Source organism: Misgurnus anguillicaudatus, chromosome 4 (genome assembly GCF_027580225.2).
Source record: "Misgurnus anguillicaudatus chromosome 4, ASM2758022v2, whole genome shotgun sequence".
In the NCBI taxonomy this organism is placed as follows: domain Eukaryota; kingdom Metazoa; phylum Chordata; class Actinopteri; order Cypriniformes; family Cobitidae; genus Misgurnus; species Misgurnus anguillicaudatus.
The window spans coordinates 24,458,673-24,482,886 of NC_073340.2; the positions used below are offsets into that span (position 1 = coordinate 24,458,673).

General features: G+C 36.7%; 2 protein-coding genes across 2 annotated transcripts in view; both read right to left on the bottom strand.

Moving 5' to 3' along the window:
• Positions 1–14,447, bottom strand: part of atrnl1b (attractin-like 1b) — a 126,101-nt gene extending 111,654 nt beyond the window's left edge. The window contains exon 1 of the mRNA XM_073867025.1: positions 13,317–14,447. Coding sequence (XP_073723126.1) covers positions 13,317–13,554 — 238 coding nt within the window. The 5' untranslated portion in view covers positions 13,555–14,447. The remainder of the gene's footprint in view (positions 1–13,316) is intronic.
• A 2,512-nt stretch (positions 14,448–16,959) lies between these two features.
• Positions 16,960–19,432, bottom strand: trub1 (TruB pseudouridine (psi) synthase family member 1). Its single transcript, XM_055176897.2, has 8 exons — positions 19,229–19,432; positions 18,900–18,998; positions 18,741–18,796; positions 18,574–18,655; positions 18,225–18,297; positions 17,993–18,132; positions 17,830–17,886; positions 16,960–17,727 (listed from the first exon to the last, which is right to left on the bottom strand). Exons 1-8 carry the CDS (start codon positions 19,362–19,364, stop codon positions 17,504–17,506), a joined length of 867 nt encoding a protein of 288 aa, XP_055032872.1. The 5' UTR covers positions 19,365–19,432; the 3' UTR covers positions 16,960–17,503.
• Between the last annotated feature and the right edge of the window lie 4,782 nt (positions 19,433–24,214).

The following is a 24,214-nucleotide window of genomic DNA, read 5'->3' on the forward strand; positions in this document are numbered from 1 at the left end:
TACAGGCTTGTGTGGGTGATGCTTCACAATGATTCAACACTGCAAATGTGTTCATAGCACAGATCTGGCCAATCAGTTTACTTTCCCAGCCATACTGCAACAGAGCCGTCGGCCCCATGGAGCGACAGCACTTGGTTCGGCATTGCATCACCACGAAACACTAAGCCTGTCTGTGTCACGGGCCATGTTAAACGCACCAATACGGTAGCATTGTTTACCCAGACAGGGCCTATTGTTCGTAGATGCCAACTTAAAGGGACAAAGTCTCATAAACAACGACTGCAATATTCCAGAGACACACTCTTAATTGAACAAATTATTGCTGCTCACATACGCAAACACTCCTCGAGTCTGATTTTAAACGAAAATCAATCATGACATTGCCGAGACCTTCTGTACTGCTCTTCTTGAAGAGAACAAAGAGAGAACTGAGCGAACGTTACACAAGCTATCAGAGGAAGTCACAGCTTCAGAACAATTATGCAAAGAGTGATATCTGGGTATTAGGCTTTCCATGTAGGTCAGCCGGCAAAACATGGTGTTAGAAATATCAAGGGTTTGAATACCAGACAATTAACATACTTATATTTTTAAATAAAATATTATTCATGTCCTTGACAAGAGTGAAATGAATTAATGAATTGCAAAACAATGACCATACACATCTTACAGTGCTAGTGGATGTAGATAGTGCTTAATGTTAGTTTTTTAAAGGCCGGGTATCTGATTTGATCCAGAAACATTTTAGTTATGCTGGTTAGAAGTCTCCTCACATCCTGATAGCAATCACTATGTTAAAGGCGGAGTCCACGATGTTTGAAAAACGGGTTGGAAAAGGAGACGGGCCGACTACCAAAACACACTTATAGCCAATCAAATCAAATCAAATGCCGGGTTGCGTATGTGTGGGGCGGGTCTATCAACAGAAGGTCCAGATTCTATTGGGGTAGGGGCGTGTTTGTTTAGGTGATTTCAAATATCAACATTGGCTTTCAAACATCATGGACTCCGCCTTTAAGTTGTCTAAATGAACGTGTTTGCATATGCCACTGCGCAACCTGTTCAGGCAGACACCATACGTCATCAGCGCGTTCACATGCATTCACCTCTTGTCTGGAGGTGACAACCTGCACAGGAGCTACAAAAATTTTTTTTTTTTAAAACAACGACAAAAAACATCTGGATCAGCAAAGAGCAAAAGCCCAAATTAACATCGGTAAATTTACTGCTATACCACGAGATGCAAACAGCTGTGGGATGCAAAGAGTCTGAAAGGGTCATGTTTCTTTTGGTAAGGTAGGTACGCGATAGGATGGTAATTAGATGGATTCAGATATTCTACTTTTGCTTTTGAATTTGAAGTACTTGTTTGTCTAGCAGAGCGCGCTTTACTGTCAGGGTTCCCACACCTCAGTTAACTTCAAATTCAAGGACCTTTCAAGGACTTTCCAGGTCTAATACCCTCAAATTCAAGGACTAAATGTGGGGACAAATTTCAAGTGAGAGCAAGGTTACATCGTGTTAGCTTTTAAGACACATTGTTACAGTTCCCTTTCGAGGGAACTCGCGCTGCGTCACTGGGTTGACACTTTGGGGACGCCTTCAGGGGTAAGTGCGTCTGAATGTGTAAATCACATTCAACCAATGGTGAGGCTTAATGACAAAGACGAGGTGATGCAGGAGCCAGGAAGTATATCGCTATCTGCAATATTGCCAAAGATTACGTTACAGGGACGCAGGAAGTATGGCAAGGAGGGAGACGCAGCGTCTCATTCCATTCTCAGGGAACAACTCAGTTACATACATAACTCGAGACGTTTTTGTGTGTCAAACACAACTATGCAAAAAATCATTTTGGTATGAATCAACATTCGCATACAGAAAATATAAGCATTTAAAGTGAACAGTTTAGCACGTGTGCTTAAAAGTCTAGAATTTTATGATATTATCCTACACTACAACAGGAATAAAATTGATTTGAATAGATTTAAGCACTTTCAATGACCTGTATCTATGCATTTATATTTTCAAAAACTTCCCAGGGCCTTACATTTTTCCCCTAGATTCACAAACTTTTAAGGATTTCAAGGACCCATGGGAACCCTGTACTGTTTTGGTACTGGTGACCCAGATCACTGGGTAGTGACACCAGCCAACCCCCCTTCACTTCAGTCAGTGGTCACTTAGTTCAGGTGGCGGCAGTCACACGGTGTCTTCACAACATTTACAACTGGTTTTAAGACGCACTTTGGTCAGTTGTATTATAGACCGTTTCAGCAGTAACAGCATAAACAAGCTGCTGTCACGGTCCCACGTAACTTCCGGTAAACTCTGCTAATAATAAATAACAACAAAGTACTTTAAACATAGTTTATTTATATAACAAGCAAAAAAACAACAAATAGATTACATAGGACACCAAAACATGTGTTATTTTTAATGAGGAATTTTTTCAAGAGATCAGTTTAGCAACTAGTCAGACCATTTAAAAAACGAAACCGGAAGTAAAGTTCGGATCCAGACGTGTATCACGTGCGTCTGATGAAACCGTCTATAAGTGGACCAGAGAGACACATTCCCGTTTACACTTGGTGTTTTTAAACCGTCTATTTGCAAGTTGTTAAAAATGCAAGCGGGAGAAATAACGCAAGGCGGAGAACTGACACGTTTAAACTGAAACGCAGTCACGCACATATTACAGTATGTAAGATTACAGCTGCTTATGTTGTTACTGAACATGCTCATTTCAGAGCAATTGGTTAAATAAGCTCACGCAACTTTACACCCTTGCTAAATAAAAGGCGGAGAGCAGAGATGCTTTCGTTTTATAAAAGTCTCAAGTCTGCGCCGAACACTGTGGGTCTGTGTTATTAAAACGTTGTGCACTACATTAAACATTAACCTACATCAATATGTTGTCAGTCAAGCGCTGCTAATTAATTTGTGAGGTACATAACTTACTGTAAAGCTAATAAACAATGACTTCATAAGTTTTCCTTTTCAGTATAAGTCCATAATGTTATTCTCGTCAAAACTGCCAATGAAGTAATATGTATTTTATTCTGTTTGTGTTTTGAAATTATTTATAATAAGTCAAGTTTAATGTTTTGTGCACTGATATCACACTCATTTAGGATAATAAAGTTTATTGTTAAACACATATTACATATCTTTGTCACGTCATTTTTAAGTGTTTGATCACCACATTTGTGAGTGATCATTGCACAAAATGTATTTATTTATATATAGTACGATATTCTGTTAATGTATGTATTCTATGTACAGTACTGTAGTATAATATACTGTAGTATAAGTGTACTGTACTATAATATACACAAAGAAAATCGGCCGATATATCGTTATCTGTCTTTCTTACTCCCTAATATCGGCATTGGCCCAAAAAAAAATGCATATCAGTCGGACTCTACAGAGAACGCATGAAAATACATGGATGTGTTCTTGATATCGAGGATGCATTGATTGCAGACTTGTGCGCTGAAATCTGGGGAGGTCATGTGACCAACAGAAAGATCACTTTGTACTGCAAAGTTTTCTCACTGTTGAATGAGACATGGGATGTTGCTTTGGATGGCGATTTGAATTTGGGTGGGATCATGATTTCAGTGCTAGTAGGCTACCGTTTAAAATCAGATACACTGCCTTTAATTAATAAAGCACTACATTGAATATTCTAGAATTTTGGGTAACTTAAACCAAACACAACTTTGCAAAACCTACATTTATTAAAATAACAACTACTGCATGGAAAGCAGTATTCTGCTTCCTCATGTTTGTTTGGCATATATAAGTTGTTTTTTTTGCAGTATTATTTAGAGAGGTAATACAAATCACACATACAGTAAATAATATATCATCAATTGCGCGTTTAAAAAGCAGAGAGACTCGCACACAGTCTTCACAGACCACCACCTCTCAGTAATCAGGACAGAAGTGGTCGAAAATGGACAAAAGTGACAGATTTAAATTCCAAGTGTAAACAGAATGTGTCTCTCTCCTCCACTTGTGATTCGATCGACGAATCACATCTTAATACCAAGTGTAAACAGACTTAGTCACCCCCCCCTTCCAAGATGTTAATGATTTCCTTTCTTTAGTTGAACACAATCGTCTAATTTTTTATATTCAAATTCATGGTTTCTCTTTAAAGTAATCCAAAAGAATAAAAAAAGAGTTCATTATTTAAAGTCTTTACACACCACCGATAATATAGTTATGTATATTATATTGCATTTCTCAACCTTTAAGTGCACCTTTAAGTAAACTATTCCTTCATAAGTAATTGAAATGTTAACAATGCCAGCCCGAAGGGTGAGTGATAGGAACCAAATTAAACCTAAATACAGAAATGAGGTTTATTTGTGCACCACATGGCCTCATGGGAGCTAACGCCAATCATCTCTGCGGTTGCTGTCCTGTAATCATTTCCGTCGGCCTGTGAATCAGTTCTTACTAAAAGCTGGGAATTTCTTCATAACCCTTCCAGTATTGCACATTGCACAAACAAAATATCCGTGAAGTTGAAAATCTAGCACTCAGTTTCTTGTTCTAGGCCAAATCGTAACCTATTAACAAGTTGCCCAGCTATTTCTCCACTCTGTTTTGCAAGTCTATAATCAGACACTGGGATTTGAAGAGCAGTAAAACACAGTAATCACGGTGCACCACATCCTGTGCTAGGGAGGACGTCCCTCAGCCTGAGTGCTGGTGAAAGAGATGTTTCTTGAAATGCAGGCTCACAATCGGCGGCCCAAAAAAGCAAGAGTAGAGAACTGTAGGTGAGTCAACAATTCAATTATTTACCAGGTTTTTATGAATCTTTCATGAACTAGTATATATCCACCAGCAGGCAGGACTAATTCCTACCACAGCATCTCTGGACAATGTTCAATCACCCAAGCCGAAAGGCTGGCGGACGCGAGGAGAGAGTTACATAAAAATTGCAAGTGTACAGAATTGCCAATGCAACAAAACCAAAAAGCTCCTGTGCTCAAAGTACATGCTTTTTCGAAGGGGTGTCAAAATAACAGAACCTCAGAGTCTGCCCTTACATAATGTAAGTTTTAGAAAGCTTGTGCAAAAAGTGAATGCTGACAGTTTGGTGAGTGAAATAAGAGGAAGGCTTTTCATCAGCTAACTCAACCCATCTTCCTTTCACGTGAATAGATGTCTACTGATATCTGCTGATGGCTTTCTGGCTGGGACTATCTTGGCAGTCTTGTTGCCACCCACTGTGCCGTTTTTGGGCTGAGCTCTTGCTGTTGTGAGACAGGTAAGCTGTTTTAAGCACAAACATGATGTGGAGGCAAGGACACTAGGTTAGAGATGCTGAACAATTCAGGTCCCTTCATTTATTTAAACAGCCAAGGTATCACCTCGCCTACACTGTTCTCAGTACCCTACATAATACACACTGTACCACCTACAAAAAATCTCAAGTCGGTGTACATGCAAACAGCATATGCGTGTATTAATACATTGGGATTCTTGTAGCATAAACAGGACTGAGCTAGTCCGTTTGACACGTAATTAAACATGTATTAAACTGAATGCAGTGTAGCTTAGGGCTGTCATAATGATTAAATAATCGTTTCATCGCGGTTGTTTGACCTCATCGCGATGATTTCAGATCACCACAATGATTAAACATCTCTCTAAAAACCACAAGGAGGAGCTGCAGGAATAGATTTTTTTTCAGCCAGTACTAATATGACCTTAGAAGGATTGGCTATTATTTGGGCCTGTTCTGGTATAGTTTATTTTGATTGCATTTTTATTTTCAGGTTTTTTTAGACACTTTATTGTGTTTATTTCTTTTGAAGAATTTTCAGTTTTTGAAAGATATATTCATTAAATAATTACTTTTAAATGTGTGTTATGTGTACAAATATTTACTGACAGGTAAACCTTGCAAAAGATTTCATTTAAATAATCACAACGTGTGAAATTATTTAATGAACAAACAAAAAATGTATGAGAATTAAATGTCAAAGCAATAAAACAGACAATCAATCATAATAATCGTTAAAGCACAAAAAAAGGGCAATTAATCGTCATAATTTATCAGGCAATTAACCGTTAGCCAAATTTCATAATCGTGACAGCCTAACAGCTCACTTTTAATAAACCCATCTGTCAAATCTTAAAGGAATAGTCTACTCATTTTCAATATTAAAATATGTTATTACCTTAACTAAGAACTGTTGATACATCCCTCTATCATCTGTGTGCGTGCACGTAAGCGCTGGAGCGCGCTGCGACGCTTCAATAGCATTTAGCTTAGCCCCATTCATTCAATGGTACCATTTAGAGATAAAGTTAGAAGTGACCAAACACATCAACGTTTTTCCTATTTAAGACGAGTAGTTCTACGAGCAAGTTTGGTGGTACAAAATAAAACGCAGCGCTTTTCTAAGCGGATTTAAAAGAGGAACTATATTTTATGGCGTAATAGCACTTTAGGGAGTACTTCGACTCGGCGCAGTAACACCCTCCCTCTCCCATTATGAGAGTAAGAAGGGGAGCGTACTTTTCAGGCGAGTCGAAGTACTCCCAAAAGTGCTATTACGCCATAAAATATAGTTCCTCTTTTAAATCTGCTTAGAAAAGCGCTACGTTTTATTTTGTACCACCAAACTTGCTCGTATAACTACTCGTCTTAAATAGGAAAAACGTTGATGTGTTTGGTCACTTCTAACTTTATCTCTAAATGGTACAATTGAATGAATGGGGCTAAGCTAAATGCTATCGAAGCGTCGCAGCGCGCTCCAGCGCTTACGTGCACGCACACAGATGATAGAGGGATGGATCAACAGTTCTTAGTTAAGGTAATAACATATTTTAATATTGAAAATGAGTAGACTATTCCTTTAAGTTACTATATTGCAGATGAGAAGTTAAGCAGATACAATTCAATAAGAAACATTCATGTGCTTTATGTAGCCTTACATCAAGCAAGATCATTTACGAGAAGAGGCCATCAAAACAAATTTACAGTCAAAGTGGATTTCGAGAGGAATTTAATTTGATAAACTTCAAAAGCTCCTTGTTATTGTCCTGGATGTTTGGGTGAAGTGAGATACAAAAGACGCTTCCACACGGTCTGCATCAGTGTCTGACAGGGAACTCAGCATTAAAGGACTGGATTTATGCCTGGTCCAAAACAACAGATACATTTTAAATATATGCTTCCTTGAGTGGACTTAACTATGTCTAACCTGTATTTTGTCACTAGTACATTAAAACTCTGGAACCTAGAAGCCGGTTTTAAAGGTTAATGCAGAAAATTAAAGTGAAATTCAAACATATGCCACTGATCCCATCATATCTCTGATACAGAACCATACATTGTTTGACACAAAGAGTTAGTCAAGCAGTCTTTCAAAGACCACAAGCCTAGTTTACATGATGTATGTAAACATACGATCTTTGTCCTTTACAGAAATTGAAAAACTTCATTTGACAGCATGAAACTACTACGTATTTACTAGGGTTGTGCCGACAGACGATACCATCTTGTATCGACGATAGTCAGACATATGGCCGATTGTGGGCTTTCATGATGATAGCCAAGCCAATAGTTATTATTATTATCATCATAGTTTCACATTAACATGCACATTGCTTGCTTTTCCTCACAAGAGAGGGTTTGTGGGCTTCACTTTGCGATAGAGAGCTTGCCCTGCGAAAAGCCACTAGTAAAGATCAGTCTAAAAATAGTGCACAGATCAAGTCGGCCGGCTCAGCTTAACTCAATTGCCAAATTTGTTCAACAACAAGTAGCCAAGAGTCTAGAGAAGACATGATTTCATAATTCAAATGGATTTTTATGCAAATAATAAAAAGACTAACATACTAATCTTGCAAAACTGCACTTAAACCTGCTGTGCTTTTTAATTAATTCACAACCAAATGTTTCTCTTGTGAGAAGTGCATTTTAATACATAAAAGCAACAAAATAAACTGTGATGGGTTGCATGCTGAGGATAAAGCAACCAAACTCAAACTGTTTATGACTTTCAAATATGTCAGTTTCACGAAAATCACGAAATCCACTAGTGTTATAAAGCATTTGCCAAAAATTGTTCGAAAAAAGTTCAACAAACATTTTGTTGTCAAAATGATGTCATATATCAAAACTGTTTTTTGTTTACTTTCTTCCTTTCACACAGCTGAAGTCAGACCACTCTGTTGTTCCATTAAATCCTGTAATTATGCAATATGGCTACACTGTACATTATAAAACAATTTAATCTAATTTAAAACAAAAAACAACTTCTGATGTCACAAGTATATAAGAGCTTGGTTCCAAAACGCAATAAATCCATTTTGACAAATTTTGGTAAAAACGTGTTTTCTATACCAAGAAGTGACAAGATAAAAACCACAATTTTCTGTAACAAACTTTCACATAGCATCATTGGGTTATAAAAATATAAAAAATTCAAATCCATAACTTGATTTTCAAAGATTTATTATAAAAACTAATTATTTTCTCCACAAAATGCAATAAATCCATGACAGTTTTTTTTTCAAAATTCTATAAATCTATTCAATCAATGTATAAATGTGCATTCATCTTTGCCATTTTATATTCATTTAGTTGAACAGTGGTATCCACTGATTAAAAAATAAACTTTAGTGGCATTAATCAAAACACTTACTTTGTCATATTAAGAACACTGTCATTGCTGCAGTTATATTTGATGTCGTCGCTTAACATTTTTGACAGCGATCAGCTGTAAAATGTTTTGTTCCTGCTCGATTTTCGTCATTGCTGTGGTTATACTTGATGTCGTCGCTTAACATTTTTGACAGCGATCAGCAAATGTTTTGGTCCTGCTCGATTTTCGTTGACTTTGAGTAAAATAATTTAAAGTTTTTCATAAGAAGCTTGATGCTGTCGGGCTTAGATTTCTTTCCCGTCACAGAAAACCATCATAGGTTTATCAATGCAATTAAAGTATTATTTCGGTTTTGTTTGTTTGTTGATCAGGAAGTACAAATAGATGAAGAAAACTAGGATTCCGTGTACTTAACGCGCCGCCATTGTTTGTTTACATTGCGTGGAATGGTGCGCTGTAATTTGTGGAGCAGATTTATTGCATTCTGTAGAAAAGGAGGAGTGGCGTTTATCACGTTTATTGCATTCTGTAGAAAAGGAGGAGTGGCGTTTATCACGTTTTGGGGAAAAAAGGGAGAAAAGATGACAGAATAACACGGCGGATATTGGATTTTGCGTAAAGTTATGCGTAAACATAATAGGTGTTGATGTACGTTCGCTAAGGGATAGTTTATTTCGGTTTATTCAGACTATGATTTTCCAGAATCTGTGCGTGCACTTACACACATCCCGTAAAGATCCTATAAAGACAAGTGCCGTGAAATGCATAGTACTTGCAATTGCGCACTTGCGGATTTTGTATGCTGCTTATTATACCCGATTTCTGTCTCAAGAAACCACCACGCATGTACATTTTTGTTTCTGATCCAATCATAAACGAGCGCATGACATGCTCTAATAATGAGCTTCTATTAAGCTGGCAATTGATCTCAGGTTCAGCATGGAAAGTGAGGAGCTCCCAGATCTCTCCCTGACAGTTTTCAACATGAATGTTGATCCGCATTTAAATCCCCCATGTCAAGAGCTGAAAGATAACTTATTGTTGCAATGATGCGACTTCTCACTATGACAGGCCGCATACGACTTTGCTACTGCCTTTTGTTCACACAGAACACGTTCCATAAATGTTATGGTAAAGTTTCTAGTAGTGTGATAGGACAATACATTGCAGAGGTTGATATATCGGCCGATGTTTGACGTTTTTTATTATGCCTTTTCAATCAGGCAGTAAATTTCTCTATTATTTAAATTTCATGTTTGTAATGAAAAGACGAGTGTCAATCAATGTAATGCCAAGGTATGACAGAAAGTAAAATAACCAATCATTACTCACTTTTTAACATGATGTTATGTCACACACAACATCACACTAGTTTAACAAACTTATTCAAAAATGACTGGTCCGTGAGATGTCAGATCCACATTAATTATGTCTTGTAAATATGTTTGGTTACACTTTATTTTAAGGCGTCACTGTTACATTGTAATTATATATTTAAGTACTAAGTAACAATCATCAACAACATGTACTTACTGTAGGGTTTGGTTTAGGATTAGTTGCATGTAATTATGCATAATTAACTATTATTACTATAATAATTACATGTAACATAACAAAGACATCGTAAAATAAAGTGTTACCATATGTTTTAAGTACATCAAAAGGGTATATTTATAAATGTTATGCATAACAAATTTTGTGTTTGTGTCTTATTTAAAGTAATAACATTTGTGTTATATCGGCCTCATATCTGCCATACAGCTTTTTTATATTGGTATCGGCCATAAAAAAGCCATATCGGTCGACAACTACTTTCTAGATCCCTTTTATGGGAGCAATCCCACAATTATGGAACGTTTTTGCGTTCACAAATAATTTTTCTAGGATCAAGTGAAGATGCTGTGTGAATGGGGTATTTCAGTCTTTCTTGTCTGTTGCTTAAACAAGCAATTGGAATCATGAAAAATCATGATTGACACATCACTAAATTCCACAGTTAAGGTTCACAATATCAGCATAAGAAATATGTGCTTACAACAACATCCGTAGATTAAATACTGAAACACAGTTGTAAACATTCATAAAATAAACATTAATAACCCTAGGAAGTTCCATCATGAGATGACACAACATGCAGCTAGCCACAAACAGCCAGCTTATCTCCAAATAAGACAGCGGTTTAGACCGTCATGACAGTATGGCTCTTTAAATGTACAAACCACACATTTATAACAAAGAAGTTGACTGCTTGTGAAAATTAACCCCCATTAGTGAATATTGGTAACACAAAATCTCATTGAATTTTAGTGTTTCCTAATTCTTTTAATTCAGAGAAATTAATCAAAATGAACTAAATGTTAATTAGTAACAAAAGGGTTGGTTACTTTGCATCCAGAAATTAAAATATTACCAAGGTAAATATAAAAGGTTCTTGTTATATTCTAACGTGAGGCAAACATGAAACATGTTTCTTTCAACATTGTTATTACACCAACAAGCAAGGTGTTTGTTACTTACAACACAGACTATTCATAATTCTGCATCCTCATAAATAACATTTGCACAGCAGGATATGGTATAAACAATAGTGGGGTAATCCAGACAAGTGACAAATTCCCTTTTCCGAAATACCAGAATTTTTGCCCCGTGTATTCACCAAGTCGGTTTAATAAACAACAAAACGGTATTTGTCAGCACAACAGCCTTGTCGCATGATCGCTCACTTCGAACATCTCCCTGTGTGTAAAAAATTGTCTACCTTTCTGCCCAAGACATAAGGACTATGGATTGCAGAGCAGCATCTAATGGGCAACACACTGTGTACAGTGTGTATAAAAGATCAGTGCTTCCCTGTTACCTGGACAAGCATGAAAGGCTCAGCAACACGAAGCCAACAGAGTATCAAAATACCAAGGGAGGATATGTCTGCATATATCAATCTTTCGTTGCTTTCTTCCTGTTAGGACTGGTTGTCAGTCTCAAGTTTGGTTTGAGTGACACCATTTATAATGCTAATAGCATCCTCTCAGCAGATTCAGAGATGGAGAATATAGAGTGATCTTCAGTCTACCCAATGAAAGCAGTCTGCTATTTTTAGCAAGTGCAGGAGCTTTGTTCAAGAGTTTCATTTATCATACAGCTGTCAAACTACATTTGGTTAAAGCTAAATCATGTCTATATACAGCACTTTTGACATCCACGGTTAAGATACAGCCAAAACATATTTTTCTTTCAACTAAAGATTAATGTTTTTATTTATTTATTTATTTATACCATGGGTTGTTTCTTTAAAGCAGCACAAAAGAACATTTTATATCCATAAAATGAATATATCACCTTCACTGCAAAAAATTATTTAAGTATTTTTTTCTTGTTTTTAGTAAAAATATCTAAAGATTCTTAAACATAAAACAAGCAATAAAATCTGCCAATGGGGTAGGCAAATTTTTCTTGAATTTTTTGCTTACCCCATTGGCACATTTTTTTGCTTGTTTTATGCACAAAATCACTTAAATTTTATATTTTTGGTCTAAAAAATATACTTATTTTCATCAAGAAAAAGCATTTTTTGCAATGTTTAAATTTATCCATATCGGCAAATGCTTTATCCAAAGCGAATTAAGGGGGTCGCACACCGACCGCGCAGCCCAGCGCCGCGCCGTTCTAAAAAAATCTAACACATTATTTTCTATGAGTATACCCACGCCTGTCTGTGCCACCCAGCTGTGACTCAGGAAGTTGCTCAAATCCCTGTTGCCCCACTCACATAGTTTAACATTAAATAACATCATATTTTTCCCAAATCATTGACGTTTAACATTGGCTGCTAACGTATATTTTGCATTTTGAAGTAGACGCTATCTGACGAAGCTTGCGCCTTTTTAATGTGCACTTCCGTTTTACGATACCTCCAAGTTGTCCTAGACGCGACTCGACGTGGCGCGAAGCTGAGCTGCGCGGCCGGTGTGCGATCCCCTTTACAGTGGATCACAAGATATACATTTTTATGAGTGTGTGTGTGTGTGTGTGTTCCTAGGGTTCGAACCCATGACCTTTGATGGTGCTAATGCAATTCTCTACCACTGAACAATAAAAATGGTACGTAAGTAAAAACATCCTGTCTTTTTCAGTTCTTCAGTTGCTGCTTAAAAGAAACAAACAAGTTTATAAATGTAATCCTAAAAGCCCCTTTATATTGCTTTAATTTTTTTTATTTATTCTGCCTAACATGACCCACAAGTTCACATGAGAATACTCAAGATTTTTATGTTTTTTTATCTACATATTCAGCCACATGAAAATGGTCTAAGAGTAGGGAACAAATGCCCCCACATATCCGTTTTTGTCCAGATGGTGCACACATGTGAAAAGTCCCTTTCAAGCTATCCAAAATTCCTACACAAATATAAAAATACAATTAGTAACACACTTGAAAAATTATTAAATGTACCATGGAAGCAGCCAACCCTTTGATGCTTATGGGGGTTCTCAAACATTACAATAATAAAACACTAAAAGCAATAAAAAAATTACATACACTATATGCTTCAAAAACTACATGCTAATTAAAGAAAATAATTTCCCCACACAAACACATCCAAAGTTTCTCTTGACCCTGAAAGCTGAAAACAGGTTCAAATGCTCCAATGATCATAAATATCTAATTGAATACTCACTTGAATCTGCCCTGGCAGTGTTGACACTGGTCCCCAACCCATCCACGATCACAGACACAGGATCCATTTACACACCTGCCTGACAGACAGTTCTTCTCACATTGTTTAGATGGAGATCCATCTGATATCAGCACCAGGGAGAACATCACACACAGCCATAAATATCTGTGCATGCCCTGCAGTCTCTGCCCAACCAGAAAAAGCTTCAGTCTGGGCATCCTCTTCCCAGCATCCATAGTATTAAGGATGATGATGCTGTGTATCAATATCCTGGAGTCTTGCTTCCCAATCTGTTGTCCAGATTGTTTCAATTATAACAACAGGGGGTATCCATTCACTTACATATCAATATGTTCCTTATATATAAGCGATCGCCCTTTCTTTCCCAAAAATCTAGGTAGTTACTTAATGGAAAAACCCCAGATCAAAGTGTGATATTATAAAAGCAGCATAAACACAGTCATATTAAATCATCTGTTTCGCCTCATTGTGTTTCTGAACAAGGGCAGGAATTTCCTACGTTACCTCCTGCGGTAAAGGACTGGGAAACAATTCCCCATGACATTGAAAACAATCGTTCCCCCCAAATCTTTACCATAACTCAATCGACGGGATATTTTCAGCTTAAAAGCATCATATTATTCTACGGTCTTATTCTGCTCCCACAGACCCTCCGCAGCCATTTTAAAGCGTAAACATTACGCAGGCTGGCCAGATACACTACTGGTTCGCTTTAAATCCTTTAAACCTTTAGCGTTTTCTCAGTTAAACGTTAACAAGCCACATATAAACCGCTAAATGGACCAGATAATGGATATGTTTTCGGCGTAGAAAGCATCCTTTATAACCGCAGCAGTCAGTAACATGGATGTTGTTTCTGCTGTTGTCCGTTGCGCTGAGGGATTTGGAAAACCTGACCAACTATCCGCTATTCTCATATTTTTCCAGGTTTTTTTTCAGCCTCGACGTGTTATACTCCTTGTCAGACGAATCGTGCCTCTGGAAAGGTGCTTTTCTTGTCATCCAGGTATGTTGAAATATCCTCAATGTACAATTTTGGCCCCCAACGTTTAAGCGTCCACAGTGAAAGCTGCTCGCGCTGGCTGCTCCTCAGGTTGGAGCAAACTCAATACGGAGATGTCCGCGCATGCGCAATAGTACGAGCGTACATTTAAAGAGACAGTGCGGTCAGTGTGCGCGTTTATAGTCTTTTCATTGCAGTAGGGCAGGATTTATTAGACAATATAGCCTACTTTACTAAATTGGAACATATTTACTACGTAGAAATAATGGAGATGTTTTTCTTTGTTAAAACTATAATTTGTTGTGAAACATTGATTTAACCTTTACATTATTACATTCGCAATACAGTGTTTTTTAATCTGCAGATTTTTATTAATAAATGTGTTCCCTGGAGATCGAACCCTTGGCATTTGCATTACTATTATATTATAGTATAATATTTTATAGATATATAATAGTATATAGTTAATTGGAGTAAATTGAAGTACACTGTATAGTACATTAAAGTAATTTATGTAATATGGTATTGAGTAGTATTAGTGAACATAGTGAATTGATAAACTGCGTAATAACTAACATTTACTTTGGTAAGGCTCAAAAACACTTTAGTATCTAATGATTTTAGTTTACTATAGTAAATACTAAATAATACTTTTGTCTTGGGTTGCCGAACTAATGTATGCTGCCAATTGAGCCAAAGTAACATCTAGCTACAGTACAAGTTGTGAGCACTCTCCCAGATTAAAAATTATAGACGTTTATTCATTTTACCCAGGATGCAGCTAGAACTATGCAGACACAATAGCACAATAAAATACAACAAATTAAGTACATTACAAAATATATGACACCTTCCTTTGATATAATAAGATGTTGTACTACTTTAACAATCTCACCCTGCAAAACATCTTCAGTGATCTTACATCTACAAAATATGAACTTTGTCCCTTTGTTAAGAGTTTAGGTGCATCTCAGTAAATCATACACTATGTGCAGCCCTCTATAAAGAACTAAAACAGAACAGTGAAGAATACTGCATGACAGTGGACAATGTGTGCCTGATCTTTATGTGGCTTTCTTTTAATAGCACACCAGAAACATATGGCGTTGTTTTCTTGCTATAAGTAATGTGGAGCATGGGTGTGTCTCCTGCAGTATAATCAAATGAAAGACCCACAAAGGGCCAAATATGGAGGGTAGATCTGCTGCAGGTATACAGTAATCTCTGCATTCAGTATATGACAAACAATAAGCCTTCTTTCTGGAGCAGACTATATTAAATACTAATATATAGTATACTATAAAATAGTATAATATAAATTCTCATCTAATCTATATGTGTTCTAAATATGCATTAGCAAGATTTTGAATCTTTACATTTACTGAAGTCATTAACAGTCTATAAGCACATCCCAGTCTCGTTTAGAGCAGCCCTGCATTCTTTCATGGCCCACTGGGGAACTTTACACTTTGTCTTCAGACTTTCAACAAAGGAATGAAAGAATCACAGCCTAAGGCTATACTGACAGATTCAGTGAAGTGCACAGGAACCGCAATTGCATGTCCCTGCCTGTCAAAAAGCACACGGACCATAACTGCCCAATGATGCAACACCAGCGGCCTATAGGATTAGCCTACATTATCATGTGAAAAGCACAGGTGATTTACAATTCATTGCTCTTTTTCTTTAAGCATGCATGGTAAACATTGCATACCTGTAGCTTCAGAGCAAAATCAGCAAAGAAAATCAGTGGGAATAGAAAGATCTGTATTTTCTCTGCTCTCCAAAGCTAATAAATGTGATGCAGTCAAGGGTGGAGGTGGAGTTCATATTTCACACAAGAGATTTTCCATGATTTCTCTTTGTTCTTAATGTCATTAAAGTATGGGTGGACACAGAGTCTGAAAGCAGAGAAGTTAAATTTGATCTTAATCCCTGACTAAGAAGGATTAACAGATGATTGCAGACATGAAACACTCTGATAAACCTGACTCATCTTAGTGAGAGGCTGTAATCATATTGCTTAAAAAAAATAAGTCTATGGGATACTTGTGTGAGATTTTTGTAGCTTTATCCGTACCACTACCACATTTTTTTTGTCTTTATTTTTTTTAATTTGTTAGCAATTGGCAAGCATTGTAAATCTATTAATAAATATAGTTGTTTGCATTACCATATGAGCCTTGTGCACTGCAAAAACATTTTCTGTAACGCAAAAAATCAACACATCCTTTCTTAGGCTGTACAAAATAGTTTTTTTATCAATAAATATATGCATAAGCCAAACTTGTGTAGCTGGTATTGTATTTACAGTATATTAATCTCATCATACAAGTTGTAATGAGCAGTAGTGGTCTAATGGTTAAGAGTCAGGCTTATAACCCGAGAGTTTCAGTTCACGTCTCATGGCTGGCGGGAGGCAACAAAAGTGCCCTTGAGCAAGACACATGTCACCCATTGCTTTACAGGCGCTGCAGTGATAGCTGCTTACTGTTCTGGGTGTGCATGTGTTCACTACTCAATGGATGGGTTAAATGCAGAGGTCACATTCCAAGTATGGTTTACCATATAGTCATTACTTCTTTCACTTTAATTTTATAAAGAATATTCATGATGCTGAAAACAAAATGCAAACAAATTGCACTGATTTTTATTAGCAAACCAAAACAGCTTTTTTCCAAATGTATCTGTAAAAATAATAATAAAAAAAACCAACTAATGTAACTACAAAACATTTGGTCTTATATAATTAAATAATTACATAGCAGTGCTAACTGGTGTTTTGTCACCAAAATAACAGTGTGGTTTAACCACAATCTGTTACAAGAAAAATAATAATTATGTCCCCTGGCACCATAGGGACAACCAAGTCATTAGTCACTATTTTAATGAAACAATAATAAGAATGCTTTAGAAACTTCAGTGGCCTTGAAACTGAATATTTCTCTCTCTAATATGAATTGCACCAAATCCACAAACTTCAAAACAGTGCCACCACCTGTCCTATCCTGACAAGTACCATATATGGGCATGCAGAGAGATGCACAGGTTTGGTAACACAGAGCAGAGGGTAGATCAAATCAGGACGGACCAGGCAGGCAATTTCCTACAATTTTCTCTCACTGAGAATGTAGTTTGTCCCACAGGGCATATAAACACCTTTATTCACTATTTTGATCTCCATCATCACTTTTAGATGGGGGTTGTTTATCTTTTGATTTCTTGCTTTCGTTCTTCTGTTTCCCTGCTGGCTTTGGGCAGGGCTGCAAAGCTTGAGAGATGTCTGTCAACGTCCAGCGATCCTCCTTCAATGCATGCTCCTCCAAGGTGAACTGACCTTGCTTGGTTCTGGTCAGTTCCTTTATGTGAGCGCAAGATGACAGGGCTGCAATGGAAGAGTGGTGTAAGATAGATGACACATGGTACATTAATAAACATGGTACTCTTCATGTTTTGGGTGGTGCTTGAATAATTTTTACATTTCTACCTTTTCCTAGCTCATCGACCAGACTTCTGACATAAAACCCACCTCCACATTCAACATCTGTGAACGCACAAAGTGAATTTCAATGATCAAAAGATTTTCAGTAGGACATAATGTACAATACACTACATTGATGCAATACAGGTATACCATATAAATGAGTAACCTATTGTGAAAAGTGGCGGACTGAAGTCTTGCAATGTGAGATTGTAGACTGTCACCGGACGTGCAGGTTTAGCCTCGACCTCCTGACCTTGCTTTAGCAGGACGGACATGCGTTTGCCATCCTTTTTCAGGGCTGAGTATCTTTAAATGTAAATATCAAGAATCTTTATAACTTTGAGAAACGCTTATGTATGTATGTTATACTATATATCAGATGAAACTGCAATACTCACAAAGGTGGAACCTGCATTATTTCCCCCGTAAACTGCTTAAACTTCTCTTCCAAAGCCTCTTTTGTGATGTGATCTGAAAAAAAAAGAAAACGTTTAAGGCACTAACCATAATACAAAGACCTATGTGTGACATCTTTTCCATAACTGGTATGAATTAGCAGTGCAAAAAGGAAAAAACATACTGATGAAATCTATAGCTTGAATCACTTTAGATCCGCCCACATAATCCTGAACACAGATAATGTGAAAAACTGTCCACAATTCAGTACTGGATAGTGTTGGATAAAAGCATCTGGACAATGTGTCAATGTTAATCACAAGTGCATTCCCAAAACATTATGTTTCTCACCATAATTTTTCTCCTCAATGACATTTCCTGTGGCGTCAAGAGTATCGGTTGCTTTGCCTAATTCTCCAACAGCGATGTATTTCTGTACAAAATACAACAGAATTTAATGTTACACTGCTATTAAAGGAAATGACAAATGGAGAAAAGGGTACCCAGGAAATGCTGACCTTTGATCCTGCAAGCATTGTGGTGAGCATCTTCGTTCCTTCACCAATTCCCACCACTGTAAACAGATATGTATTCTGCTCAACACTTAACCTTTCTATTCGTTATCTTAACCACAGTATTAAACAAATGTTTATATAACATTGAAGGAAGACATTTACCAAGTACACCAGATGCATTACTATCCAGAGTGCCCCCATGGCCAATTTTAAGAGGTTGTTTCTTCCTTTTACGGGGGTTTGGATTTGCAACACCAGCCTCTGCGGAAGAACAAATATATTAAAAAATAAAACCGTCACTGACACAAAATCACGATTTAGTTTTGTTATAAGTGGGAAGGGGCGTGACTATTTTAACATCCTGGGATGAGTCCATGATAGAGATCTGCAGTGATCCGCTAAAGTTACAGATTTGCTGCTGACAGACGTATCTTTGCAAACCGCAAAAAAGAGTTCAATAATGGCTTATAAAGTAACAAAGACTCGTTTACCTTTTAAAAGCGTCTTCTTCAGTGAATTTAGCACATCTGCCGATGTGGGGCCCTGTTTCTTATAAATGGCAAATATGCCATTCAAAGACTGCAGTTTGGATAATGAACCGTTTGGTACAGTTGCCATATCTGCCATGCTTGATGCTCTCACGGCGCGAAGTGATGACGTCTATCATAGCTGGTAGTTGTAGTTTTTTTTTACAAGGATGCTATGCCAGATATTAGCGTTTTTGTACGGTAGCGTGTCTACCGGAGTATGAACTTGAGCACACAAAATGCGTAATCAAATATTTTTACATTTCTGACAAAATTGTGTAGTTGTAACGAGAGTATACTTTGGACGTTTATATATACACACTACCACAAGATGGCAATATCTACCCATTAATTGTTTAGTCAGAATTAGTTTCTGAGGAAAAAGTGAGATGACTCGATTGTTTTTGCAGTTGCTTGATCTAATAATTTCATCCAATCATATGAAGTGCTTTATTAATATCGGCTATTGATAGATAGCTTATATTAGGATGACTATTGATTGATTGATTGATTGATTTATAAATAAATAATAAATAAATAAATACTTTAATGACTTAACAATCTATTTAAATATTTGGTACTTATTATTAGACGTGTGAAAATAACAAATATTTGTATATATATAATACAGCAAAAGTAAAATATATATATATATATATATATATATATATATATATATATATATATATATATATATATATATATATATATATATATATATATAGCAAAAGTAAACATTTCAGTCACACACAATCATTTTCATATTATGTAAAACTTGTAAACATTTCACTAAATCTACCTACTCTACAGTCTCTCTCTCTCTCTCTCTCTCTCTCTCTCTCTCTCTCTCTCTCTCTCTCTCTCTCTCTCTCTCTCTCTCTCTCTCTCTCTCTCATGCGTTTACCGAGGGCACGCCCATTGTAAAAGCCTGGTTCCCGTTATTCTCTATCGCGTGCCAATCGCCCGGTTATGCCGCTGCTCGCGGGACGACAGTTCGCATAATTTTCTCTCCATCAAAAGTCAGGAAACTGTATGTTGGATTGAAAGGTTCATTTCTGACCATCGTCGTTATTTCCAGAGGAAATCCAGAGCTTTACTGCATCATGTCCACGAGAGGTAACCGGGTTTTCTATGTAGTTTAAAGTGCCATTTTATATTTTGAGCAAATTTTTTTACGTGTAGGCTACCATAGGCTAGTTTTTTTGACACACGTATATATTGCTGTGAAAATGGAGCTGTCATTGAACTTACTGATGAATCTGACATGATGAGTCTCTTCTCCACACCTGTCTTCATACAGTAGTTGGTTTAGCATACTGGCATCAAATCAAACCACTAACACGCGCTATGAATAACAATATACCGTATCTTAATAGGCCTTCATAGTATTTTATGATACCTACACACAGTGCTTACAGGACTATTACTGTATTATATGTGATTAGGGACAAAAATACTTTTGCTGGAAATCATTCAAGTTCTGTTGAAAGGTTATGGTTTATCCAATATTTAACTTTTTCCATCAAAGTATTGTTTATTTATTTGAAAGTTTAAGAAACATTTAATTAGAAAGTGTTAGAAATTAGAAATAATGTGAATAACACAATATCATATAATGTCTAACAGACAATTGGTTCATGAACACTGATGTATCAAGCTTGATTCACATGTCACATGGCCTGCATGTTCATCATGTCACTTTTAAAAGTAAGCTTTTCTTTTTTCTAAGTTTTGTTTCCCTAAGGACAGAGTCAGTTATGTTATTGTAGTATTTGCATTTTGTTTCTTTTGGATGCCTTTCCTTTCACGTTAGTGATGACAGTTCCTCCCACTGGAGGTTTCTTGTTGTTATTCTTGCTTTAACGGTTCAAATGGTTTCTGGACTTCAGTAACGGACCCACTGCAACCACTGGATCTGATCTGTGGTAAAGTGTCTATATAAAGAATGAGCCTACTGCTGCCATCCGGCCTGTTTTATTACAACATGTGTTTAAAACTAGCTTGTCCCAGACATTATTCTTAAACATTTTTAAACATCATTGTGTTGCTTGCAAGAAGGCAAAAACCTAGTAATATTGAAAAGTTGGTTTGGCAAAATCTTTAGATACCAAATTTATACACATGAAATCTAGCTTAACATTGCAAAAGGGTTCAGATGAGGAAAACAGTGGAAACAGATGAGCTGTCATTATTGTGCAACTTAACCAAAATTCCATTACATTCATTGCTATTATTATTTACTTTCATTAATTTCTTCAAATGTTATATTTTTAATTTTATTTGTTTATTATTTAGTTATTTTGCATATCAAATGGCAAGTTGAATATTAAATTATATATATATATATATATATATAATTTAATATATATTTAATCCAGAACCACACAAACTTAAACATTTAGATGTACAATAGACTTTTAAAGCATGTTTTACTTTTTCTTTAAAGGGACACTCCACTTTTTTGAAAATATGCTCTTTTTCCAGCTCCCCTAGAGTTAAACATTTGATTCTTACCGTTTTGAGATCGATTGAGCTGATCTCCGGGTCTGGCACTAGCACTTTAAGCATAGCTTAGCACAATCCATTGAATCTGATTAGACCATTAGCATTGCTCTAAAAAATAACCAAAGAGTTTAGATATTTTTCCTATTTAAAACTGGACTTTTCTGTAATTACATCGTGCTGCAGCAGGCGTAGTGATATTATGAACTACCCGAAAATAGTCTGCTTGGTTACTTTCAATGGCAGGGGACTATTTTCGGGTAGTGCGTAATATCACTATGCCTGCTGCAGCCATGTTACATCAGCAAAGTCCTTGATTATTACGCCAGAATGAGAGCATAGTTCTTAGCCATATCTGCCTAGAAAATTGCATCTTTGAATTTTTTGTCGGTCTTAGTACACGATGTAAAAGTCAAGTTTTAAATAGGAAAAGTAATGACAGCCCCGGAGATCAGCTGAATGGATTCCAAAACGGTAAGAATCAAATGTTTAACTCTAGGGGAGCTGGAAAATAAGCATATTTTTTAAAAAAAAAGTGGAATGTTCCTTTAATATTTAGGAGTTCAAAGTGGTCCAACAAACATTATGGCTAGTACTGTTTAACTTTCAAACTTTCTTTCAGACGCTGTCTGTATTAGAGTGCCAGACCAACTTTTTCCTACCATCTCCTCACAACCTCTTGCACCCTGGACTTCACTTTTGAGTTTACTTTAACCTTTGCATGTGAGGTCAGTAAGCCTTAACCCCAAAGTCTAGTAATTTCCTTTTAATCAATGGGGTCACTGCAGTGCAATTATATAGCACCAGACTTGTGCAAAACTATTAGTTTGTCAAAGACATGCATTTCAAAAGTAAAAAAATAAGCCAGCAAATTTGACAAATCTGCTGGTCAGCTGTTGATCACCAACATTTGACTCTCAACATTTCCACTCCACAGTTTATTCTTCTCTCATTCCTCAAACTTAGATTATTGTCTGCCTCAGGGAAGCTAAGTCAAGCTGTCAGCTGGAATCAGTGTGAGATTCTGAAAAGTAAACCCTTCTTATTAACATCCAGAGAGCGACAGTAGATCCTCTCTGGCTTGATTGTCTTCAGGCTTTAGGCAGAGCAGTGATACCACTGTTTTCTTTCTCAACAACTCTCGCTTAAATTCCTCAGGACAGACTTCCTGACAGCTCTATCACTTTCACCTTGAGAAAATGTCTTTTTATCAAATTCTAAACAATATAGCGGAAAACCTTGACGTTTATGTGTAGTATGTCAAGGAAATAATTCATTGTGACTTTGTGGCTGACTAGACTAAGAATTATAAAGGTTTGCTTATCGATGCTTCAGTTCAGGTCATCCAAGCTGCTTTAAGATATGTTATATATTATAGCTTTAAGTGGCTGTCTCCGATAGGACTGTTGTCTCCAATGGGTTGACTGGGATGGAGGCCAAGAGGGCATTAAGTTTTGTTGCCATAAACCAACTCTGTTTGACATGATCTTTTCTCAGAGACATGAAAACAGTTATATACCTTTAGCAGTGTGACACATCCTAATTCTAGCTGTCTATCTTCTGACTAAGCTTTTCTTTGTGTCTTGCTTAGTCACCTCGATTGGTCAGAAAAACATTTGTTGTTTAATAGTATGACTCATTCCTACAAGAGCTAAATATTTTTGTTAGAATCTAATATTTGAGATTTAAAGATAGACACTTACTGTAAAAATTGTGTGTTACAGTTATTCTTGTGTCATTCTTTACTCATCTGCTTATTTTACTCCTACGAATTAAAACACTTTTAAATCTAATTTGACACCTGCACTCTTAGAAAAAAGGGTACAAAAGCTGTCACTGGGATGTTGCCTTTTTAAAAAGCTCTTAAAGGTCACCTAATTAAGAAATTTGCTTTTATATATTGTTTGAACATAATTGTGTGTCACCTTTGTGTGTACACAACCACCCTGTAATGGTCAAAATGTGCCTACTAATTTTTCCAAATCCCCGTAAAACCTCAACAGTCTCATGGCATAGGCTGTTGATGTTTTCTGAGCAAACTGATGTCACTTTGCGCAGGCCCCGCCCACTACCGTCCAGAGACTACAGTTAGATCATAATTTCTGTTTTAAATCTTCATTTCATAATTCAGTACCACACGTTCATTATGAACAACGAAGTAGGAGGATTGTCTTATTAAAGCAACAGTTAAGAGTTTTTGCTCTTTGCTCCCCCTACAGGTTGGAAGCGGAATTGTCCGTTACCACTGTCATAAATAATTTAGCCTACTGCAGCAAAGCTGCTTCTGATTGGATTGTAGGTCTGCCGTAAAGCAAGTTTTTGTAGTTTTCACTCAAACTAGTGCGGTTTTGGCCGATAGAGGGCTGCAAAGCGAATGTGAAAGTGCCATTCACCCTGTTTCGAGTGGATGAACGACTTTTGGAAACGTTGTTTTAAGGTTAAAAAAAC

What these genes read in the sequence shown, in the direction of transcription:
- trub1 (XM_055176897.2), bottom strand. Translation starts at nt 19,364, where the DNA reads ATGGCAGATATGGCAACTGTACCAAACGGTTCATTATCCAAACTGCAG. An exon ending in TAATGCATCTGGTGTACTTG is followed by an intron (nt 18,797 to 18,899) that starts GTAAATGTCTTC and finishes ATCTGTTTACAG; the next exon opens with TGGTGGGAATTGGTGAAGGA. An exon ending in CATTGAGGAGAAAAATTATG is followed by an intron (nt 18,298 to 18,573) that starts GTGAGAAACATA and finishes TTTTTTTTTCAG; the next exon opens with ATCACATCACAAAAGAGGCT.